Here is an 18,279-nt window from a genome sequence, read left to right as displayed (position 1 = left end):
GGGTAATGATTTACGACCCGCAACAGGAATAGTGCTTTCATCCAATGGCAAACGAATGGTCACAATTCTCGCTTTGGATGATCTCTCTTGTCATCGGAGACACATTGACCAGGTTGAGTTCAATACCAGAGGTCAGTCTGTTAACGGCACTCCTGCTGTTTCAAATACTAATGAGTCCTTTGTAGATGATCTTGTGGTATCCGAACAAAATGCTGTATCTGAAGAACGTACTACCTGTGAAGATTCTGAAGTTTCCATTCCGAGAAGATCCGAAAGATTGCGGTCAAGACCACCTCTGAACTATAAACACCCACACGTTCATTCAAGGTGTGGCGGATGTGATGAACATGACTGATGCTCTATTCATTGCTCTATTCATTATTCTCTTGTTTTAATATTCCATATGCTGTACATATTCGCCAATTCGAATACATACGTGCTGGTTGCCACTCTTCGCTGAATTCTGGATTTCTAGTTTGTCGGGTTGTACCGATATACGTACGAAACTTAATTACCACAGATACCCATGTCTGAACATCGGGCTCAAATCACCGAATCTGTTTCGTGTAACAATAATACTGGCGATTTCCCGACAAACATATCAAAGCGTAAGATCTATCCGCCAGAAGGTCACTGGACCAATATTCTTCTGTTGATAGGTTTGGCAACTTGGGCACAGGACCTTTGCAGGTAAATTTCTGAGTAGATGAGAAACTGTCGGATTTCACCTTTGTTTACATTATTACTGAATTTGGGTTATACGAACTAACACAACTGAATTGCTTCCTTTCCGGTGTGCATGAAGCACTGTATGCCTCACTGTACGAAGACGATTAAAACAAGAAGATTTTGGATTAAGTCTCGCCAGGTGCAAGGAATTGCTACATTTTCTGTGTATTCATCTTCCATGTATCTGACAAACCGTAAACTTGAAAACTACGCTATTTCCGGCTCTATATCCACTCCAAGTGTTTGCTAAATGAGATAACAAGTACCAAAACGTACCGATAAGTCAGTCACGTGGTCAAGTTGGCGTGCCATATCTGCGGATGAGGGTGCGGTTGCCAACATTTTCAACTGTTCCTTCGTCTCCCGGAACCGATCGTGTATTGTTTTATCACGCTCGTAGTCTGACGCGATACGATTCTCCCGAGGAGTTGGGGGTGATTGCACAAATTCCTCATTTTCTGGTAGCAAATGAGACCAACGTTTTTCTTGCTACGAACACGAAGAACAATACAATCAGATATCAGAAACTGCTTTGGACTGTTCATAAACTACCCGGCAAAACCATATTTAACTTAGGAATGATGCATATTATCCCAACTTATGAGCATTCTCAGTTGTGAAAGTGGGATGTGTGGAACAATCAAAAGTCTGACAGAGAGATATCTATCAAAAGTCTTCCGAGGTCAGTCGATTCAAGCTGCCGCTGGTCATTTCCAGCAACGAATAGCTGGGAGGGTCAGGTGCTCTTCTTGTGATGTGACTGAGCGAAAGTTTGTTTTCTAACAGCAAAACTATATGCCGAATTCTGATGTGGCAGGTTTGGTGAACCTGCCTAAGTTTCGGATTGCACAAAAATGTTATGCGAAAACAGGTCAACGGGTAGGAAGATGATGAATGTTCGAACTGAACCATCAACCAGTATATGGCTGAATGCTGAAGATCAATGATTCACAGCGTCAAACCAGCAAGACATTATTCAGTTGGGAAAATTTGGAAACGATTGGGTAGTTCATCGTTTCAGATCTCAGTGGGACGAAGACTACGATAGATAGATAGATAGATAGATAGATAGATAGATAGATAGATAGATAGATAGATAGATAGATAGATAGATAGATAGATAGATAGATAGATAGATAGATAGATAGATAGATAGATAGATAGATAGATAGATAGATAGATAGATAGATAGATAGATAGATAGATAGATAGATAGATAGATAGATAGATAGATAGATAGATAGATAGATAGATAGATAGATAGATAGATAGATAGATAGATAGATAGATAGAGTTGGTTGGTCGACTGGTTGATTAACTGGTTAGTTGATTGATTGACAGATAAGTAGGTGGATGGATAAATGGACGGATGTGTGGGGAAGCAAATGTGTATGTACATTTCGGACTTAAATTTAGGCAGAGCTTCCTAAAACTCCCAATTTGTCTTCCCTCTCTAGCGTCATTACATGGCAGTAGTGATTTTCGCCATAGTTCTGCTGACAGGGCACACAAAACAACAGCCATCAGCAGCAATGTCTGTAAGGCCGGCTATCGTTTCGGTGAAAGTCACGTGAATATGTCCACGCGCAACTCGTTGATAACCAATTTACCCAAGTAGACTTCATCCGAAAATCGGACAAAATACTAAATGATTTATTGTTTATTCAAGCTTAGAATAGAAGCTAGGTAAGAAGCTACGTAAGTGCTTTATTGCTAGTAGACTGATACTTTGATCATTATAACAGTTTCGTGACAGTACAAACTGGAGTTAAAGGTGCTCATTCGGCTTCGTCCAACTGGGTGTAAGACTTGAGAGGCTTGCGGAGAACTTTATTAGGCGTCGTTAATTAGTAGCAGGAATTTTGGTAATTCATTTGTATTGGATTCATTTCACTATACCTCTACTTCCCGAAGGTTTCATCGCGGAGGGCAAGTTTGAGAAAAGATGATAAGTTCACTTTTTGACTTACACTTTCAAGTCGCTCTGGTCTAAACCGTAGATCTAATACAGCTAGTTATAGCAAAACAAAAAACTACGAATATTTACTTCTGTTAGGTGGCCGATTCGAAATGAAACTCAGCGACAGAGTACTGTTCTTTCTTGTTCCCAGATCTGGTGAACAAATGAACGTCGTTTATTTTTAGCGAAACACACTCATTTTCAAACAAAGTTGGTTTCTGCGAGGTAGTCACCTGAAAACCAGCTGAATCTGTCGTTTGTGATATTTCCAGACAACTAAATTTTTAGCGGTCTTATGAGTAGTGCATTACGAATATACATCGTTTGTTTATATTGGGCTAATGCTGATTGGCGGTAAAACCCATTTTACCCCCACTGGATTGAGCCGACTAGAGCCAAGATGGATTAGTCTACTGGAAACCCGTGTTCTTTTGATCTTGAAATTAACCAGCACAGCGGTAAGTTTTTATCGCTTGGTTTATTACTGTCTACGCTAACGCAATTTCCGAAGTTTAAAACAAACTTTTCTGATTAAGTTTCACCATTGACAAAGCATCCAGCTTTTAGCGTAGAAAAGGAGGGAGTTTGGGCTCTCCCTCTCTTTTTTGACAAGAATGAGTACAAATAGAGTGAATTATGAGAGCATTTGAAGTTACCCACCATAGGGGTTGTCAATAGGGATTGTTGTCAATTAGTGTGACGGTTCTGATTGTTTGACCCAACTTCTAGAGCCTTTAGTGTAGCCCGTATTGAATCAAATGGAATGTTTAAGCAGGTCACTACACCGGAAAAATTCAGCGCAATGAGCGCAATGGTATCTTATGCAATAATATGATGAATGACCTTGAAATGTCTAAATCCTGCAGACATTGGTAAATAAGTTGTGCTGTTGGTTGAAAAGAATTTATACAATTACGCAATCGTGCGCATTTGCAAGACGAGACGAATATCGGAACTATGTAAGGGTTGATTCGCACGAATTGATTTGCTGGCACAAGGGTTAGTTTTTGCGTCCTCAGCAAACGTTTTAATGAAGCATAGGTAAAGTTGTTTTTAGAAGGTTGATCCACTCAAAGTAGTGTGACTCCTCGGGTTTAGCTGAGTGCAGCCGCGACGAATCAGTTTCACTGGAAATCACTGGCCAATATTTCAGATACGGTAGAATCAGCTACGTAAGACACGAGTGACTGGTGTGAACACCAAAACAACCGATCTAAGAAACAACTCAGTGTCTTGGATACCACTAAATATCAATGGATCTCAGCCGGTATTATCCAATGGACACAGTTTGTGGACCTGAAAATTGAAGTATCTAATTTCAAAAAGACTCTCTATTTGTGATGCACTACTCATAAGTTTGCTGACAGCCCAAGATCGGTTTTGCCCTTCTCGGGGCTCATCAGGTAGGCGCAGTGCAAATGAGTGTATTTCGCTAAAGACTCTCTATTCTTCAACCCACGTAAAGTTCTGCTTGCTGATGCCATCAACCTTACAAAAGTACTGTATCACAATGTGCGGAACAAGGAAGCAAATTCACACATTTAAACACCTACATTTTTCACATCCGAACTTTTGATGTGAGCAGCGTAGGTATGGGGATCAACAGTGGACACAACCCTCTCCCTGTTACTGGTCAATACAGGTATATGATTGGTGTTGGATTGCTCTGTTCTACGTGCAGCGGTCCGAGTCTGCGACGATGGGGCCAAAGGGGGAATACCTTGTAAATGATCTCCAGAGCCTTCTTCCTTCACTTGACGTAAGGTGTTCCGTTCTCCAGTCCGACGCAGAACTCGCGAACCTCCAGGACGTAAGAGATCCTTTGTTTGTCTTTCCTTCTCGGCCAACTGACTTGGAGTGAGCGGTTGCGTGAATGGACTGGATAGCATACGTGTTCGAGGAGAAACTAAAAACAAAGTTCAGCGCTAACGTTAGATAATATGTCCTATTGTAAGGTGTCCTGCTTCTTCGTTTGACTACTTTAATCGACTACCCCTGTTTTCCAGTAAAACGCTTGCTTTCGTCAAAATCACCTTCTCAGTGCACAAGAATGATAATCACCAGAATGCTAAGCAAGTGACGTGAAAGTAAGAACGGTGGTTAGATCATCTTGTGCCACAGACGGTGAATCCTTCCGATTTTTTATAAATACAGAATTATCCTGACAAAAGTGGGCCTAATAGTTAAGCTTCGACGGGGTTGAAGGATTCGTGTAATTGATATAAAACAATAAGGATTGAGTGGAGCGCGGCTTTTCAGTATATTTGTCAGGGCGAAAATGCCAGTGATACCCAGCGATTCATGCTGTGAATTGAAATGGGAGTATGTGGATGCCAAGAAAACATAATCATGTTAAACAAAACCGTTCGGTAGTTAACTTCCCGAGTTTACGTCCACCAAACTACAAAGGCAATTTTAAAGCCAGACAGCCAGCAAAGTTGTTGTTCTGTTCAGCGAAAACTCCGTTGAATATAGGTGGGCTATGATAGTGGACACTGGCAGCAGCCGAACTTCATCGTCAGGTGTCCGGTCCAAGGAGTCACTGCCTGAAATTTTTCCTTGAGTATCAGTCAAAAACTTGCTAGTTGTCCTTCCAACTTCCCATTTTAGGGTAGAATATTTTGTGTATTTCGTTAGGTTAAAAACGAAAAAAGACATCCGAAAACGGGGACAGATATCGGAAGTCGAGTTTGGAATTCGTGAAAAGGAATTTCGCCTAGACTTGTGACCAGACAGCAGATCAACTTGCATCACAGGAATAAGGTCACTTTGAAATGCATTGCAAATGTGGAGAAGAAATGTGCGTCCAACGCATTCACCTTGAGTACATCTCTTGGATGACTTTGCAAAAAACAAAGGCAACTTATAGGAGTATGCAAGTCGAAATATATTGTATGGGGTACGTTCTCAGAAACGCCTTGTACCAAATGCTTCATCTTGGCCTTGTTTCCTTTATACAGTGACAAGAATGTTAGGCCCACCGTGCTGAAAAAGTAATCAGCTGCATAATACATCTTTAAAATTAGTCTAGTTAGAAATTACTGAATACTCGTTTTCCCCAAACCATCTTTTTATCTTATACAACAAGTATTGGCAGATTGGCGGAGAGATTTGAGATGGTGGACAAAAGGGGTCGCCAGGGTAGTAAAATGGTATGGTACACATCTCACACATGATCAGCACTATAAGACAGATGTTCCCGATAATCAAAGTGCACATTATTTACACTATGCATTGCCTCTCAGATGCTAAAACCTCCACAGTGCTTACATTCATAGTGTTAGTAAAACACGACTCGTTGGGGGCTAGGGCCTGAATGAAAACTACACCAGAGCCGCGCAAACCAGTGATATGCACCGCAAATGAATATACAAAGGAAAATCCCTGTATGGACAAAGTAGTCTACATCTCAAATAATTTTATGCCCTTAACAACATCATAAGCCTTGAAATGTTCAAAGAGGGCCCGAAAAGGTGACAAACTTGCTTTCAGTTGCGGCCATCAGTTAGTCGACTACCGTAAGGTTGATAAGTTCAATGGCACAGGCATTCCATCTCCAACACACATAAATCTCTTTGCGACAGCAATTCTAACAAATCCATCTTTGATGCCCGGACCTAGGAAATTCTGTTGGCATTGTCTTGATTTTGTTTTACTCAGGAAACCAGGGCGCTTATTCTAAAAACGCCCAGATTTGTTTGAAACAACACCATAAGCAGAGATCTTTGTTGGATGCGACACCCAATTGTATACAAACAACGCAACGTCAAAAATTATTAGATTTTAAGATGATGCGACAAACTCTTTCTGACTTCAAACTTTTGAGAGTCCCTGCCACAACTGCAGTCGTGATAGCTCATCGTGAAGCACCAGTCACTGTGTAATAGGAGTGGAATCTTAAAGCCGAGAGTTCCATAATTCCGTTTACCTTAGTCTATTGGTCGGCAATTTTGAGTAAATGTCTTCATTTACACCCCACCAAAACCGGGTGAATTCAGTTCATCTGCCACGCTGAACAGTTAGAGCACATGTCTCATGTGACGCCGATATCTACTTTCCTTCCTTAGGTCCTACCCAATATATATCGTTGTTGAGGAGGAAGCAGCTACATCAAGGGTGAAAATTTTCTCAGGCCAGTTTTCTGTGTTGTGCATTCTTCGAAACGAAAGAGTCGTGCAGTAGTATTTGAGCAGGATGAATACTAAGGCTGAAAAGAAACACTAAATTAGTAAACAGTTGACGGCCCTGTTGTGCGGTTCTAACCTCACTTGGGTCGCCGAAAGGAGTAAAATGAGCTCAAGTGTACTCACTCTAAACAGTCTGAGACATTTCTCACTCACAGAGTCGTTCAACACGTGATTGCATGATGTGAATTTCGTAACTGATGAAGAATGGGCGCTACATCCTGACTGTGTGAGAATTAATCACGTTGTTTATTAGCTGCTAAGGCCTAAACGGCTTTTTTAAACTACTAGTCGGAAGGATGTGAGTTTGACACGTTCTAAAGGCTCGCAAGATATGCACTGCTGCTTAATGAATCAGGGACGCGAGCTCTATTGAAAAATTCACAAACCTCTTAACGCAACCAAAAACGGAGCATGATCGACTGCCAGTCTGTGATTGAAGACAGCTCAAACCATTTATTCTACCTATACTACGACAATAAAGCTGTCCGTTGATAGCTCTTCCATGACATTGTTTCTCCCCAACAAGCAAGATTGAAGTGATGTATGTAACTATAGACTGAGAGAGTTAGATAAAGTTCACAGACAGAGGCCCTGTGACCATTGCCATGCACTACATGTGATTAAAAACAAGGCATTCCAGGCTGAATTGCCTCCGGAACAATTGTCCTTGAAAGAAGCCACCTCCACCGGGAGTTACAGAGAAACTGTGCATCCGATTTTACTGGAAAACACTGTACCTTGCATAAGTCGAAGTTATTCTTGTATTGCCGTCCGTTTAATGTTCACGGCTGCTGCTCATGTATTACCTTAAAGTGGCTAAAACATGACCTTTTAGGTACCCACCGTTTGTGCTGTCATGCTCCAGAACCAATTCATCAAATGCACGCTACTTCAAAGTGGGCAATAGTCTGTGTTTCCCAGATGTGTTTCATTGAAGGATGACTGTTGCATACACAAACCACTATCACAAGACCACGTTTAGCTACTCTGATGTCAGCATATCTGAGACCAAAACGGTCACCTGCATCCTTGTCTCTGAAACCACGGTTCATCGTATGAACTATCTGAGAACTGAAAGGAACGCATCGCTGTGATTATCTTGCATGCTCACAGACGCTGCTTGTTTAAGCCATTTGCATTGACACAAATCTCAACTCACCTCAACCAATGGTCAAAGAAATTTGAATGGTTATGGTAAAACGGAAACACCGCCAAACCCTTAGAAAAACTTTAAAAAATTTTCGACCAAACACACAACCACTTAGATATCTTGAAAGCAAATAAAAAACGCGCATTAAGCGGATCCTACTTAAGTTCAGTCTACAAAACTTTCAGATCAATAATTAACCACGATTATACAAACATCAAAGATCCAAGAGACAATGAGCATTTGTTGGGGATGAACTACCGAAGCTTCTGTATGCTAGAAAACCTCCGGAAAATGTGAGAATCTCAAATGTGCTGCGTAAAAAATGCTGAGGCAGTTAGCACTAAATCAAATGTTTGTCCTCTTTTAAGAAGCAAGGTAATACCGACTTTGGAAGATTCCTCTGTCAAAATTCAGAATTCTTTTAGCAACGCGAAGGTTAACGGTTCGTCCTTATTCTTAGGAACCGAAAAGTAACTAAAATTGGATTCTTCCCAACACCTTATTCACAAACTTAGGACTCATGATAAAAAACTATACTTTCAGATGGCTTAGGGAGTCCTGAAACTAGTGCCAAGCGCAATGTGTTGGAATTTGGTAGCTCGGCTGCATAAGTTAGTAACCCATCAGGTGGCCGTTGATCTGTTCACCAAGCCTGACAACTGCTTTGCAAACGTTTCGTCACCATCCGAGGAGACACTTTCACTGCGCTGTTGGTTGGGTAGTCCCTCGTTTCGTGCCAGCGTTTATATATCTTACAAAGAGCAGCCTTTGCATTGTAACCTGATTAGCCATTGGCAATCATCGTACTTGAATTCTGGTTGGTCTGATCATAATCTGTGTGGCGTTGGAGTTTCTATTTCTTGTTTTCTACTACCATGCTACCGTTGGAATTGGCGTTCATTATTGTCGCTTCCGGTTGGTCCGTTCGTCATCCGAGGAACACTTTCACTGCGCTGTTGGTTGGGTAGTCCCTCGTTTCGTGCCAGCGTTTATATATCTTACAAAGAGCAGCCTTTGCATTGTAACCTGATTAGCCATTGGCAATCATCGTACTTGAATTCTGGTTGGTCTGATCATAATCTGTGTGGCGTTGGAGTTTCTATTTCTTGTTTTCTACTACCATGCTACCGTTGGAATTGGCGTTCATTATTGTCGCTTCCGGTTGGTCCGTTCGTGATCTGCATTGCGTGGTGGTTGGCTTCTCTGTTGATTGATTGGTTGGTGGTGTACCACTTATTTTTGATAGTTCGCAGTTCTTTTGGTCTTCTCTTTGAATCCTTGTTCGGCTCCTAGTTTTGTTATTCTGGATTTCCTTTGTCCTCAGAGGCTGGTAGACAGGATCAGTCTCAATGCGTCTGTTTATTCCTCCATCAGTGTAGGACCACGCCCCCATGAAGTCTCGTTCCTGCTTTGTTCTTGCCTGGCCAAATATGTTGACGTTATTTCAATCGTCCCTCTCCATCTTCGTGTGCAGAGAGTGGAGAGAGTTAGTCGTGTCTCCTAGTGGCGAGCTTGTGTTTTTTGACTCCAGTTGACAGTTTCCTCCCTGTTTGTCCCACGTAGTGGTTTCGACAATCGTTGCATTGAGTTTTAGTCTTCTCCATTGAATTAAGTATCCCCTTTGGTTTTGAAAGTGCTCTTTGCAGTGTGTCAGTCAGTCTGTGGGCAACTTTTATGGCATGCTGACGTAGTATCCTTGCGATCATCTCCGAAATTTTTTAATGTATGGCAATGTGATTGTTTTGCCTGTGGTTCCGGTTGTCGAGTTGGTTGAGGCTCATTCTTCCACAGATCTACGCACGAAATTCCTTGGATAACCGTTTCTTTGAAAGATTTTGTATGAGCGTTTCTCTTCTTTTGCCTTTGATTCCATGTTTTGCAGTATGGTTCATTTTGCTTGAATAGTGTCCGAATGCAGCTGTGTTTTTGATAGTTTTGATGGTCGCTGTGGTAGTTCAGAATTTGATCCTCGTGCGTAGCCTTTCTGCGGAATTTCGTTTGCATTCGTCCATCTAGCAACCTTGTGATGAGAACATCTAAAATCGCCAGCTTGTTGTTGTTTCCCTCTTCCATCTTGAACGTGATGTCATCGGAGATACTGTTTATCAATTGGATTGCTCGTTGTAGTTTGCGTTTTTGATGATGACAAAGGTATCTTCTACATAACTTATCCGCAGCTTTGTGTTTATATCTGGTAACACGATCCTCTCCAGTTTTTGCACTGCAACCTCGGCGGTAAACCCTGAATTTGTGAAACCCACTAGCGCTCCTTCTAGTTGTTCGTAGTATTCCCCATTGAATTTGAAGTTCGTGGTCAAAGAGAGGTTGAGCAGTTTATAGATATCTTTTTTCTTAGAGATCCGCTGGGACGTCCATGACCATCCAGTAGTTTAGAGACCGTTGTCTTTGCAGAAAGAAGGTTCACTGATGTGAAAAGTGAGCTAACATCAAATGAAACCATTGTTTCGTTCTCTTCTATCGTCACGTTCTTTAGTTTATCCAAGAATTGTTTTGCATTTTTGATTGAGTGTTTCAATCCCTTGATGGGATATCTGACCCTTCCCCATAATTTTTTTGCAAAGTTTTAAGGTAATGTGCCTAAAAGTGACACAATTAGCCGTAGTGGTGTGGTCTCCTTGTGCGCTGTTGGAAGTTCGTAGAAGCGTGAGGTGGTGGAATCTCTGGCTCTCGTTCGCCAATATTCTTTGATTGTGATCTCTTGGAGGTCGCTCAGTCGCTTCATACTTTTATTGATTTTGTTCGCAAGTTTTTTGGTTTGGTCATCCTTTAGACGGCGATACGTAGTACTTTCGTTAAGCAAAGCCTTTGTTTTATCTACGTAGTCCGATTTATCCATGATAACGGTCATGCATCTTTTGTGTGCAGATGGGATGATGATAGTTTCATCTTAGGCTAGGCAAGCTAATTTGGCGCATAATAATACATGTACCGTACATTTGCGTTTGCCATTAACTGCTGAATAATGTCTGTTTAGGCGGTAAAAATTATGATTTAGGCAAGCAAACTGGATGATTATAAGAATCTAAACAGTGGATGGAAGGTAAAACTCCAGTGGAAGAAACTTTAAGGAACCGATTGACGTCTAATGGCGCACTGCTTCGGTACGTGTTTGCACTTAATAGAAAAACACTAACCTACCTGAACAAACGTCTGGTCTACATTTTAATGCAGTTTTTATACCACGCATCCAATGGCTGGCATGGCCTACTGATTCTTATCAAATCGTCAACCACTTCGTTGTGTCGTGTGCGCTGCCGAAAAATGCCTCTCTATTTTGGTGACCTTTTGGGTCCGGTGGTCTTCTTGCAATGCCGAGTTGTGCTATTTACCTTGTTGGCATAAATATGGTGTATGTGGACTTCAACCTCACAAAAAGTCTTTTTCGGTAACCTGAACCACAAAATACATAGGCACGCGACTGCATGGCAAACAGTTATTAGACTAATTCTAAATATGCAAACAAAAATTGCGGAAGAGTTAAAGACTGTTAGACGGCCAGGAACGCTGAAAAACCATGACACTTTGTATGTAGCCTTACGTTGGCTCAACAAAAGTACAGAGAACCGTGTAGAGTGGTTATGTAAGACTGTGCTTGGCCAAACACTTTACATGATTCAAACTAAAGTACTCCACTATTATCCTGTAGCACTAAGGATTTGAAGCTTCAGTGATTTGCAAACTCTAAGGCAAAGTTAGTACACCAGAGCATCTCTTGGTTGCCCAAAGAAATATTCTGATTAGCCACCCCGATTGGGCAACTTTTGTAAGTGTAGTGTCCTGCACTCAGGGCTTAGAAACTGCAAACAGTTTAGCAAACAGGTTCCAAAAGTGAATCGAGGGGAAATTTGTTGCAGAAACCGGTAAGCAGCTGAGGACAAAAATCTTATCTGCCACGCCATTTTTAGCACGCTAAACAGGGGGATAACTAAACATCTTGCCGCAAATTTTATCACAAATCACATGTGACTTATGTGGTCCAGATACGAATTCCTTAGATTAACAGCAAAAAATTATACATGATGTATGCAAGAGTACCTGTACCAAACTTTGTTTGGTCTATGTAGTCCCACTTAGACGGAGCATCTCGTCTAACCGGAACTGTACTGCGTGGCATACAAGAAGTTGAACAGAGATCCAATTATGACGACAAAAGAACAACCTTTTGGCTCGCTGAATAACCTGGCAGCAATGGGTCATAGAGGTAAAGAACTAAAATTCTCATTCATCAAAGCTGGTGCTCGTAGTTTCTTTGGATGTGTAACAGTCGAAGCTTCTTATATTATGACGTCATATTTGCATTACAGGTACTCTGTCTAAATACACTTCGATCCTTTATTTGCATGCGTTACATCACACGGTTGAATAAAAAATTTTTGTCCTCAGAAAACTAACAACTACGTTCAATTCATGGTTTGTACATCTTGTGACAAGCATTAGCTTATATGCTGCCAAAAATCAGTGGAATATACTAAATGTAATTAATCTTGGTGGTTTACTACATACTTTGACTGTTGTATATAATCACAGGATGAAGCTCTATCAACAGTTTATTGAGAATTGCAGAAGAGAAGCCCCTGCCATCTCTATACTTCACTTAGTACATTTGCAAATAACCCGGTCAGTTAGATTCCAAACATTTCGGAAAACTTTTCATCGCATATCCAAGAGATTCTCTAGTGTGAGGGACCTGACTGTTCTGCATGTGATAATCTAATTAAAACAAGCTTAGAAGAAAGGATTAAATGCATCTGTGGGCCTTACCAATTTTTAGTACCATCAAACACTGTTGTAACGGATTTTGTTTAGACATAACACTGGAAAATACGTTAAGAATTCCGTTTATTCTAAGGATTTCTAAAGAATAAGGGGAGAAAACAAAGTAGGTTTGACATGGTTCTGGAAAATAGCACAGAAAGACACTGGTTTAATCCGTTTATAAATGGTAAACGTCTCCGAACTTTTGCTTGCTCAAAAAACATAACTGGGTTTTTTTTTAAAACGTTCCTCGGTGCACAAACTGTCAGTAGTTCCTAAAGAAGTCTGAATGAAATCTGCAGGATTCTTTCCAATTAGTTATTAGTAATAACTGTCTCCTTTGAAATTGTTTCAATTTATGCGGAGAAGCTGTCAACTTCACTTATTAGTGCTGTACTCAAGAACTGAGTGATAAAGCCAACTCATGTTTACCCCTGATCTATAATATTGACCCAATGACTGTCAAACACTCATCTAGCCTACCGACGGTTAATATGTGACCTCCACGTTTGTGAATGTTGGAGCCTAAGCCCACTCTATTTTGTCATTTCTCTCCATAATAGCCTTCGAAAGCCACACAAACTTCAGGGCCAGAAATCACCCAACTTGGCACTAAAAGTTCTACGGGATAGGAAAGCCTCAATTTAAGCATTGGAATAATCCCACGACGTTTTTGGCCCAAGCATATTACATGAATGAAACACGGGAAAGTACTTGTCTGGGGCCCACTTTTATGCAAAGTTCGCTATTTCACTCGAGAAACTGGCATTACTTGCCCAGTTCAGCGGTAGTTTTCGCACGCGTAACCGACTTAGTGTTACGCACATTTGGAGCAAACATCTCTCTGCATGTTGCTCAGTTTGTCTGAGATTTTCAACGCACATTCGCTTTTTATGTGTTTATTTCCTTGCTACACATATCCTTCTGAAAAACCCAGGTATTGCACTTTGTCAGCATGTACTGTTTTCATTACTGTAGGGCTGGTCGTGCTCCATCGTTCGGTCTGAATATGCTCCTGTGATCGTTGTTTCCGAAACAATTTCAATTTCAGTTGGAAAGTCTTTTAGGTTATCGAACATTGTAGAAGTGGTAAAGAATGCGCGCCATCCCTACTAGTACAGAAACTGCTTTATCTGACGTATTCAAAAGAGGTGGTAATATTTATGCCAACTAAGGCAATATTGTTATGGCTTGTACAAAATCACAGTTTACACGACCAAAAACAACTAGAAGCCATAGTCCCAAGTTTGGTGCAACACCTGTGTTGTAAAAATGCTCCCAGATAAAACAGTGAATGGTACTTACTTTCTATTCCATCAGCAACAAAGGGGTGATCCAAAAGATCCGGCCACTGAAGGCGTTTGCGGACATCCTTCTGCAATAACCTGGATAGGAAGTCTCGGAATTCATGACTCATATCTGGCGGCCAGTGTATGGAGGTTTTTGTTATTAGCTTCACCAGCTGGAAAATGCTATTAGTGTAAAATGGTGGTGTTCCGACGAAGAGTTCATAGAGGATGCAACCCAAAGCCCTAAAAATTCACTTCAAAAGGCACGAAACAAACCACAAGTCCGCTGTATGATCATAAGGCTGTTCTTGCACAAGTTCTGGGGCCATATAAAGTGGCGTACCCTGGAATCAGCGTAGGAAAAATAGGGGACTTTATTACCTTTATGGAAGTTAGCACCATGGCATTTAGATTCATAACTCTAGCAAACCCAAAGTCACACAGCTTCACAACGCCCTCCTGTCCGAGAAGGATATTCTGTGGTTTCATGTCTCGATGAAGGATGCGATGGGCATGGAGGTAATACAGTGCAGAAACCAGCTGGCAAGCAATGGAGCGTACCTGTGTGTTATGACGCATAAGATATAAAATCATACACGTACAATCTCTTCAGGGAGCTTTCCGTCATCTTCAATAACCTGAAATAAATCCCCTTCTGCATAATCAGTTATAGCGACAACCTAAAAATTTGCTGACATTGAACAGAGTGAAATATCACACGTGCTTCTTTATCGGTCTCAAATGTGTCCTTCATTTCGATTATGTTTGCATGGTGCATGGACCGCATGATTTCGATTTCCCGTTTCAAGTTTTTCAAAGACTTCATGCTCTTCCCAACTTTTGGAATAAATTTCATGGCAACTATCTGCAAAAATACAGAAAACACCACCGTCAACTCACGTGCCCTGTTTCTTTTATCCGACCCCGATAGACCCGCCCGAAAGATCCTTCGCCGATGCATTCGAGCACCGTATATCGCTCAAGTCCCATAACATAGAAGGGCGTTGCGCATGTAAATAGAACTTTTGAATATGTGCCAGTTATAAGGTCATCTCAGAGGGTTCAACCTGTGGTCCTGTTAGACCCTCAGTTTCAGAGCTGAAGTCAGGTGTAAGGTGATATAATATTTGATTAGGATTCTTCCAGAATCTGATTCTTGAGGATGTCAATTTCCACCAGACTCGTGTAGATCCGTGAAAGAAAGCTTTCCCTGTTTAGTTCATTTACAGATACGGTACATGCCATTTTATTGAATTTTTCACTCCAACAAAATCTTGTACTCTATTTCTGTAGTGCAATAACTTTCAATCATGAGTCGTTTTATTACAGACTTCTCTTCTCAACAGCTAGTGGCAGAAAACAACAGATATGGACGAAGCGGTTGTCTATCGAATGCAAAACGTGGAATGCAATATCACACCTACTAGGCCTGGAGGTATTTGCAGGGCGACCACACGAGTCAATTATTTTACTATCCTAACCCATTTGTCTACAAGAGTTGCCTCTACTTTAGAGGCGCTATGCGTTCAACAACCAATAAGCAGCCTTCACAAGCAAAACCAAGTCATCTCTTTCAAGTCAGAAAGACCAGTGCGAATGTTCTAATCTAATCGGAACACTCGAGGGCAAAATAGTACTTCTTTACAAAGCCCCGGAAGATACCAACACAAAGAATAAAGCCTTCTGGACGCTTTTGTGATGCACTGTGGTTTCAAATACCACCATATGTGACCAATTCTCTTCTCCTCTGTGTGGTCTATCGCTGCCCTTCAAGTATACCGGAAGATTGCCGGTTCCCCATACAAACTGTTGAGCAACTCTTCCCGGGCTAAAACTCTACGCATCTCATGCTGGCATGTGATTTTACCGCTCTCCATGTCTCTTGGATGGAACTGAAGCGCATCAGATCTATTGGAAATTTTGCGTTGGCGCTGACTGAAGTCGTTCAACAACCCACCAAATACCGCGCGGGCCGACTACCATCCCGCTGGGCTAGATTTTCAACAGTGAAATGCAATTCGTTGATCGAGTGTTAACCAAAGCTCCAGTAATACATTGTGGACGCTGTGTTCTACCCTCCGATCTCATGCCAGACCAGAAATCCGGAATCTCAAAGGTGGATTCGAAACGCCTGCCGTAGAATGGTTCATCGGATTAAATTGGAACTAGCTTCGGTAGAGCAAGTACACACGAATATTGTCCAAAAAACTCACCAGCCGAGGCGGTGTTCCTCCTAAATAGACCAGTTCGCAGCTGGATGGACCAAAAGCTACTCAAGAGTAATCGGCGACTTCTGGAAAACTACTTTCCAAGAAGACGACTCCAGGAAACATAGAAGATGACTTGGCAATTTCTAAGATGCCGAAACTTGCAAATCAGGAATCCGCCAATGTAGCATGCAACAACAGGCCGAGATACTACAGCTTGTCCAGAAGAATAACAAAACTGTGCTATTTAAGCACATGAGATGGATAAATGAATCAGCCGCCCTCTCCTTAAGGGGCAGAAAGGGGACCCCAAGAGTAACCCGCAAGTTGTGTCTGAAGTCCACAGGAAGCATTGTTCAGGCCACATTCTTCTCCAATGACCTCATTGCATACAAACTTGTCAGTATATAATCACGAAGGGCCTCTCATCAACTTTTTCCTCACAGCGGAGGGTGTTTTTCAACCTTTGCACAAGGCAAACCCTTTGAACATGTTTTGGTCAGACGAGGTCCATCCAAGCAACCTGAAGAAAACGGCACTGATACTGGACATTCAGTTCCCCCTAATGTTTAAACATACGCACGACGAAGGCCATCTTCCATCTGTTTGAAAGAAAGCAATTGTCACACCAATGTACAATACTGGTGACCGACTATCGCCCGACAGCTACTGGCCTATTAACTCCACTGGCGTGCTATACAAGTTGATGGAATGCGATCTAAAGCGTTTCACCGTAAATCACCTCAGTACCAACAAATTTTCATCCCTAGCGCAAACCCAAATTTTCCCACGCTGTCCATCGGTGACGAATATATTTTCATTTACGGACAGCTTCACCTAAGCTGAAAACGGGGGGCTTCTCAAAAGCATTCGATGGAGCCCCACGCCGCTCCACAGCCTTGAGTCTTAAGGGATTCACGGGGATATTCAGCTCTGGCTTACCGCGTTCATACATGACAGAATATCCCGAGTAGATGCAAGCTTGAAATGCCCTTCCCCGGCGCCAGTCTACATTACGGTACCTCAAAACTCTGTATTAGGGCCATCTCTGTTACCGATCTACGTCGAAGACCTTTCAGGTGTTCTTTCAAACCCCTACCTACTTTTTGCGGAAAACATGAAATCCTGGGGTTCGACTGTCGGCGCCTTCAAATGGATTTAGACGCTGGAAATCATTGGCGTTGGACAAGCACCTTCCTCCGAATGACGAAAAGTGCGTCAAATAGCCCTTCGGAAGAAACTTCGCGAAAGCCCTTGTGGTGCATGGTAAGAATGGAGTGGAAGACATAACAAGAATGGATAACAAATAAGATTAAGGTGTCAGGTTCCATTCGGACACGTCTTCATTTCATTAAAAATGTGCTCAAAAGGTATTCGTCGGCCTACGAATTATCCGGTGCACCTTCCCCCATACTGTTCGCAAGTACTTCTAGATATTCTCTGAGGTCTAAATATGGCTCTGAAGTTCTAAATAGGCCACTCGACCTGTCTACTGAAAACGCAATAAATATGAAAATCCCACTGGATGAGCTGCTACAAAGGTGGCTGTCGGCCTTAAACACATGGATTATGAAACGCGTCTCGCGTTGCTTGACGTAATTCCCTTAGGTTGCTGTTGCCTCCGAGAGAGCCGAATACTCATGCCACGTTTGAGAAGGGTTTCACCAACATGTATTTTACCGTTATGCCGACCAACACACGGCGAGCGCGTGGCAAATATATTTCCAAGCTCAGAGCACACGCTTTTATTGGACTACGGGTTTTCTAGTTTCGGTTATTTGGTTCGTGGAATAAACTCCTTTCGACGGTTCCTCACGGTTCATCTAGCACCCTGTTCAAAGCACTTCTAGATGTTTTTTATGCTGCCTCGCGTCGTTAGCCTGAGGCACAGTGCCACACCCTTCTCGACCTATGCCTCTCAGATGAACGTAAACTGCTGAAAGACGAGAACTAACCCACCAGGGAGGCTTGGGCAAAATAC

The 18,279-nt window shown here is 42.0% G+C and overlaps 1 protein-coding gene across 1 annotated transcript in view; it reads right to left on the bottom strand.

Annotated features, from left to right (window-relative positions):
• The window catches only part of T265_12908 (hypothetical protein), a gene marked incomplete at both ends in the record, with an annotated part of 98,259 nt that extends 83,488 nt beyond the window's left edge, over positions 1–14,771 (bottom strand). The window contains 6 exons of the mRNA XM_009166216.1: positions 1,006–1,218; positions 4,243–4,595; positions 14,108–14,334; positions 14,368–14,435; positions 14,473–14,652; positions 14,694–14,771. Coding sequence (XP_009164480.1) covers positions 1,006–1,218; positions 4,243–4,595; positions 14,108–14,334; positions 14,368–14,435; positions 14,473–14,652; positions 14,694–14,771 — 1,119 coding nt within the window. The remainder of the gene's footprint in view (positions 1–1,005; positions 1,219–4,242; positions 4,596–14,107; positions 14,335–14,367; positions 14,436–14,472; positions 14,653–14,693) is intronic.
• Between the last annotated feature and the right edge of the window lie 3,508 nt (positions 14,772–18,279).

Source organism: Opisthorchis viverrini (assembly GCF_000715545.1).
Source record: "Opisthorchis viverrini unplaced genomic scaffold opera_v5_23, whole genome shotgun sequence".
Lineage (NCBI taxonomy): Eukaryota > Metazoa > Platyhelminthes > Trematoda > Opisthorchiida > Opisthorchiidae > Opisthorchis > Opisthorchis viverrini.
The sequence above is the reverse complement of the archived record's forward strand: the minus strand, read 5'-3'. Positions and strand labels throughout refer to the sequence as shown.